The following is a 7,176-nucleotide window of genomic DNA, read 5'->3' on the forward strand; positions in this document are numbered from 1 at the left end:
TTCCAAATCGTGAGTTCTTTCATTGTTAATTCCACTGAGAAAAATCTTTAAGATAAGAAGTTGTGCTTAACAAAAAGGAAACTTTTTCAAGAAACAAATTGCAGCTTGTCAAAGTAGTTATGTAATATTTGTTAATGCACTACATACAACATTTAAGAATAATTCGAGAAACCAAATTATTGTTCTTCTTTATAAGTAACCCTTTTATTTTTTAATTTAAAAGAGAAACTTCAAGTGATATTATTAGTACTAGAAAACCAACACTCATTAAAAATAACTAATTCCAAATGGCGAGCTCTTTCATTGTTAATTTCCAATGGCGATAAGAAGTTGTACTACAAAAAAAAGTCAATTCGATAAGTAAACAACTTGCAGCATTTAAAAGTAATTATATAATATTTATTTATGCACTATTTACAACATTTAAGAATACTTTCAGGAACTTAATTGCCAAAACTACATGATAATAAAAAAAAACACACAGAAAAAAAACAATTTCTTAAGAATATTTATAAATTAGTTTAAAGCGCTGAAACTCTTTTGTTGTTCGTTCCGGCAACTGAAGATTTGTGGAGTAGAAAGTGGACGCTTCTTCGCCGGCTTGTTTAACAAGCTCGAAGAGCGACTTGTTCACACAATGCGGATATTGAACTAGTTCATTTTGTGGCACAAATCGGAACTAGTTGCACACTCGATCACAGCACTGGTAACTCCATTCCTTTGCTTGCCTATTCCTTGGCCACATGACGCTTCGCCTTGGGCATCGCAACCTCCAGCGAGCGATCCACATACGCAAAGTTGTCCACGGCGCTGACATAGAGAGCGCCGCCCATTACAGCCAGAGCACCAGTAATCGCAATCTTGGACCACATGTTGAATGCAGAAATCGAATCGAAACTGAGAAACTGAGAAACTCAACAAAGTGACTGACGTTCGAGCTATGCGTTTGCACTATGCGCGAGCCTCACGACCTGCATGACGCTTTATATAGCGCAGCGGCAGCGGCAGCGACTCCAGTTCATTCCCCCGTTCCGCAATTTCCCCCCCTTCGCCGCTTCCCTGCTTTTGCGTTCTCACTTCGAGAGCTTTCGCTATGCGCTATGTGCGGCTGGTCACGTCGCCCTGCTGCCTACCGCGTCAGCCACTGAGAAGCAGAAGCTTTTGCTTTAGCAATGGATTCGCCTACGATTTGCCATATGTTCTCTCTCCCCGCCCCTCGCCACTCCCCTCTTCACACTTACTCACCCATCATACCTCGCTGAATTATGCACTTCCTCCACCGCCGTTCGCCCATCATTATCGATCATTAGATAAGAATTTTCGCACATTTCAGCCAGCTCTTGTACACTGAGAGAAACACAAACATTGAAACCATGATCAAGCGGATAATATTTAAAAAATATTCATAAAATAAAAACAATATTTTTCTTAAAAAAAAATATATATATTTTTTTTTATTTTTATTTTACATTTAGAGCGATTTTCGTTTAACGATTTATATAAATATATTTATTTTATATTATATTATTTATTTTATATTATATTGTTTATTTGATTAATATTAGTTTAATTATTAAAAATATTTACTATTTTCTACTTTAACAGAGACATAAAACTATTTTAATCTAGTTCAAGATTATGTAAAAAATTGATCTTGAACATGACACAAAATATTCTTAATATTAATAATAAATGGTTTTTTTATAAAATAAATAAAAATAATATTTTTTGGTGAATTAATAATATTTATATATTTAAAATGAAATTGTTACTCTTCTAAACAGAATAAAAAATTATATTTTTTTTATATTTTTCTTTAATATCTTATTTAATATTCATTAACAATATTTTTATATATATTTATATTATTTTCAACTGTTAAGTTAAAGAAGTTTGTGGCAGAAATTTTGTTTTTATTATTATAAAGCTTTTATTCATTTATTTCAAGATTACAAAATAACAAAAATATAAATAAATAAAGTGAAAACCATATTTTCGAATTATTTCTTTCATCGAAATATTCTCAAATTCATGAGTTTTTCTCTCAGTGCAGTATTTCTCATGTTCTATATTTGCTTAGCTTGTGTTTTCTTTTTTTCGCAATGTTTTTGTTTGTTTATTAGTTTAGTATTTGTTTATCAAAGATCTCTTAATCTTGCCGGTTGCGTTGTCCGCGCGTGCTTTCAATGGGTGCGGACACACAGATTATATTATATTTTTTCCACACTATATGCATATATACTTGTATTCACTTCATAATGTGCTAATATTGTATTAATTAACATATGTATGCAACTTATCTCCAAGTTCATTTCAGTCTCAGACGCAGTTCTGTATTTTTAACTCTTATCTGTTAATACTTTCGCTGCGAAAATTTGCTCAGATTTTATTGGCGTATTTTCAAGATCAAACAAAAATTGGCATGTTTTGGAAATATATTTTTCTCTCGCCATATATATTTTTTGCTCGCTATTTATAGTTTATTGCTTTCTTTTGCACTGTTTACAAATTGTTGTGCCTCAGTCATAATTCATTTTACAATCAATCAATTATTATTATATATTTACATTTATATAAATTAATCACTGGTTGCTCATTATATTATTTATGTACATCAACCAATGCAATTATTTCGCTGTGATTATTAATAGTAATGGTTTTTTATGCCATTTATTTTTATTAGTTGCGGGAATACAGTTTTCTGTTAGATCATCTTCCATTCGGTGCTACCAAAAGTAGTTAAGCGTTTTCTTTTAATTGAACAGAAAAAAATGTTGAATTTTATTGTTTTTCGCTCTTACTAACATTTTTAATACCCTGTATCCGCAAAACAAAAAAAGCAAACAAAGATTAAGTGGTGACTACAAAATGTAAATGCAATTTAGCGATAAGCAAGCAGTTCTTGGAACGCATAAAATCGAAGCGAGTAAGGAAAAAACTTTAAGAATAATACTGACAACATTTCTAGAATTATATGAAATTATTTCTAATTTGCTACAAAAACAATTAAACATATATTAGAATAAATACAAAACATAAAATAAAATTTATAATAATACGGAAAGCATTGCTAGAACTGTTTTAAAAAAATGGTGAATAATTAAACATTTCTTAGAATAAATATAATCGCTACAACTGAGAAATTAAAATTTATAATAATACTGAAAACATTTCTATAATTAAACTAACTTTAACTAACTATGAAAATGATAAAGCATTTTTAAAAAGGAATGAAAATCAAATACGATTATTTTAAATAAATTATAAATAAATTTAGATATATTAAAACGTTTTTGAAACAATTAAAATCGCAATGAGTAAGAAAACCATGTAATTTAATTAATAATTCTAAATTCTAAGCTAATCTTCCATAAAAATCTGTACAAATATGAAAGGAAAATACTGTGTACATTTAATGCAATTTATATAAAATCAAAAGCATGCAATTACAGGGTATGCGTGCGTCGACTACACTCATTACTCAAGTACTTTTTTCGCATTAGCTGCAACGCCATGCGAGGGTCTAATAATGATAAACTGTTATCGTCGCGACAAATGTTTCAACAATAAATACTCACTAATCGCTAAGGTGTGAAAGTACAAATTGTGAGTGCGAGTGCGAGTGTTGAATGTCGAATGCTGAATAGCGAGTAGTGAATACTGAGTGTTGAATGTCTGAATGCGAATGTGGGCGTGTGAGTAGTTGATTATATTGACGCTCGGCTGATGAATGCGGAGCCAGACAAATGACTATGACTATGACAACATCACAGTCATTGTGCAAGTTGCATTCGGACTGTAAGTGCACAGTGAGTGCGCTTTGAGTACACAATGAGTCAGTGGCCATAAACGGAGTGGGGCGCAGAGCAGGCACAAATGGTCCGATGTCTGGCTATCTAATCAGGCTTTGCAATAATTTAAATGCGAAAGCCTTTCAGCTTTACAATAATATGCACTTACACTCACTCACTCACTCACGCACTCAGAGCAGCACTCACAGCCTATTCATATCGTAATGAGTTCGAGCACATTCAATTTGTTAACTTAATCAGTTGCGATTGCAATTCAAATTACAACTGGCCCCATAAAAGGATCTCTCCTTTGGCAAGGCTTCTGCCCAAATTCTGAATTGAGTTGAGTTACGCATTAATTATGTGAATACAAAGGTGAGTGCTGGCTGTACTCATGCGTATGCGTAATTGCGAGTAAATTGAATATACGTAGTATTCGCAAGTGCAAACAATGCATCGTATACTACATACTCGTACATAACACGGTACAACAATATTTTTGGCTTGTTGTAGTTTCGATTCAAAATTTTGCTTTGTCTTGTGCAAAGATAATGAACCGAAAGATTATGTTCAATTCGTAGTAGTATTCATAGTACTCATTAAATGTGTGCTTGTTCTTTATGAGTTATTACAGTCAGAGCTTATCGCAATCGTAGGCTGTTGAACCAACCAACAACGACTTTGGTTATCTCTCGTGTCTCTTTTGTATTTCACTTGCAACTCAATTATCGATGGAATGTTTTTGGTATTGTAATGCGATTCAAAACTCTTCTCGAATCAATTAAGATTGAAATCTAGAATTTCTAGAATAAAACAGAGTCGATTACAATTGAATTTGTAGCAGTCAGAAAACTTTTTGGTCAAGTTAATAGCTTTTATATACCCGCTACACAAAGAGTAGAGGGGAATTATAAGTTTGTGACAACGTCTGCTGCTGTCGAGACTTAGTTGCTTTGGTTGACTTTTGTATATTTTATACTACATGGTAGATTTTGAATGTTGTCGTATTTAGATATACCAAATACAGTTTTATTCCAGTATATTCCAGTATTTTTACAGTATATGCATTTTATATTTTTAGGTTGGTTATAAACATATTGAATATCTTGTACTCTATGTTATATTTTGAAGGTAAAAGTGAAAGTGAAAAGATATAATAAATATAGTTTTTATAGTATATTCCAGTATTTTTTGGTATAATATTTGGTATATTTATATTTATATATAATAAATATAGTTTTTATAGTATATTCCAGTATTTTTTGGTATAATATTTGATATATTTTTAGAATATGACCTCATTGCTGTACTGTGGTCAACAATCCGGTATATTTTCCGCTCAATGGAATATTTTGATCATAAAAAGTATAACAACATACCAAATATAGTTTTTTGTGTCATATTTCAGTATTTTCATGGTATAGGTATATATATTTTGGTATATTTTTAGAATAATACCGCAATGTTTTGCTTTTATCTCATTGTAGCTTTCATACTTGTTTCTGATTATCACTGATAAAACATTTTTGCGTATTGATTTATTATGAATGATTCTATTAATTGCTTTGTATTGATTAGAGGGTTTGTAGATTATTACCCATTGACTAGCTGATTATCTCGCATATTTTGCAGCACAAATCGCAACTTAAATTCCAGCGATTTAGCCAAGCTAAAGCCAGCAGCAGGAAGTAGATACGAGTTTAGTATATATGGATTACAAATGTGCCAGAACTCGCGCTGTTTACGCGCAAATTAATCGAAGCTCATAAAGCAGCGCATACAACGAGAGAGAGCGAAAGAGAGGTAAGACAACACCCACAAACAATTGCTGCTATATTGTGTGCGAAGCTGGAAAGATGGAAAGGGGCAAAAGGAAGAGAAGAGAAGGGCACAGAGCGCATTTATCTATTTGGAGGGCGACATCGTCGCATGCAGATAAACAGGCATTAATAATATAAATTTGGCTAGCATTGTGCAGACGGTGGCATGCCACAGGCAGGGGCATGTGGCACCAGCAGCAGCTAACAGATTGCCATCATTTGTGTTTGCTTATGGTCTGCGAGACTATGCGAATGGCATGTGTATCTGAGTCCCTAGATGTATCTGCAGATATAACTGTGTTTGTATCTCCAGCTGTAAATGCATTCGTAAGTGTTTTTTTGCAAGTTGTGCACTGAAAAAAAGTCAAGATTTTCGTCTAAGAATTTAGAAAACACTTCTTGATTTCAAGAACATATGATGAAAGATCAAGTTCTTATTAATAAGATGAAAAGAATCGTATTCTTTTAAGACTACAAATTGTATTATAAGATTGTGCGTATTGGAAATTCTTCTTACAAAATACTTTTCGAATCGCGCTGCAATTGGGCCCAGAACCTCTTCTCTCTCAGACTTTAATGAAGATTGGTTTATTACCGCTCGAGCTTTGAACAAGCAAAAAAACTGAAAGCTGGAAAACTTTCTAGGCATTTGTGATCAAGTTTGCCCCGAAATTGATACAAATTGGAAATTGACTAACAATTATGTATATTTCTATGGGATATTTTTTGAATATTTTACAATATCTATAATATATACCAATGTCTTTAAAATGGACTGCCGGTATTACTTGTTTTCTTACTTATTTTCGTTTTAATAATTTAATCCAAAAGCTGTCTTTTTTGTAAAACACAATTTTTAAGATCTCTCTCGATTATAACAATAAAAGCAAAATATTACGGTATTATTTTTAAAATATACCGAAAATACTGCAAAAAATACTAAAAATATACCGAGTGGTATATTTGGTATATCAATATGGTACCACATTCAAAATATACCATAGACGGCACAATATACCAGATTGTCGGATAAAGCAACTCAAACCCCCAGTAAGAAGGCGTTTTTGCCCATACAAAAGTATTTATTTAATACCTCCACAATTTTTATCTGATCGCAATCAAATTTTCAGGAATCACAACTACTATAGTTGTTATTATATATACGAAAATTCGCAGATCTAGCTTTAAAATAACGCTTGCTATTCGATTTTTTTGATTTGCGGGGGCGGAAGGGGGCGTGGCAAAAATTTGAAACAAACTTGATCTGCGTGCAAACATAACAAATGCTGTCAAAAAGAAATTTTAGCTCTATCTTTTATAGTCTCTGAGATCTAGGTGTTCATACGGACGGACGGACAGACGGACAGACGGACAGACAGACAGACAGACAGACAGACAGACAGACAGACAGACAGACAGACAGACAGACAGACAGACAGACAGGCAGACAGACAGACAGACAGACAGACAGACAGACAGACAGACAGACAGACAGACAGACAGACAGACAGACAGACAGACAGACAGACAGACAGACAGACAGACAGACAGACAGACAGACAGAC

At 32.9% G+C, this 7,176-nt stretch overlaps 1 protein-coding gene across 1 annotated transcript; it reads right to left on the reverse strand.

Moving 5' to 3' along the window:
• Nucleotides 1-377: 377 nt before the first annotated feature.
• LOC133848662 (uncharacterized) lies at nt 378-964 on the reverse strand. The gene has a single exon (XM_062284317.1). It carries the CDS (start codon nt 870-872, stop codon nt 729-731), a length of 144 nt encoding a protein of 47 aa, XP_062140301.1. The 5' UTR covers nt 873-964; the 3' UTR covers nt 378-728.
• Nucleotides 965-7,176: the final 6,212 nt, after the last annotated feature.

This window comes from Drosophila sulfurigaster, chromosome X (genome assembly GCF_023558435.1).
Source record: "Drosophila sulfurigaster albostrigata strain 15112-1811.04 chromosome X, ASM2355843v2, whole genome shotgun sequence".
Lineage (NCBI taxonomy): Eukaryota > Metazoa > Arthropoda > Insecta > Diptera > Drosophilidae > Drosophila > Drosophila sulfurigaster.

What these genes read in the sequence shown, in the direction of transcription:
- LOC133848662 (XM_062284317.1), bottom strand. Translation starts at nt 872, where the DNA reads ATGTGGTCCAAGATTGCGATTACTGGTGCTCTGGCTGTAATGGGCGGC.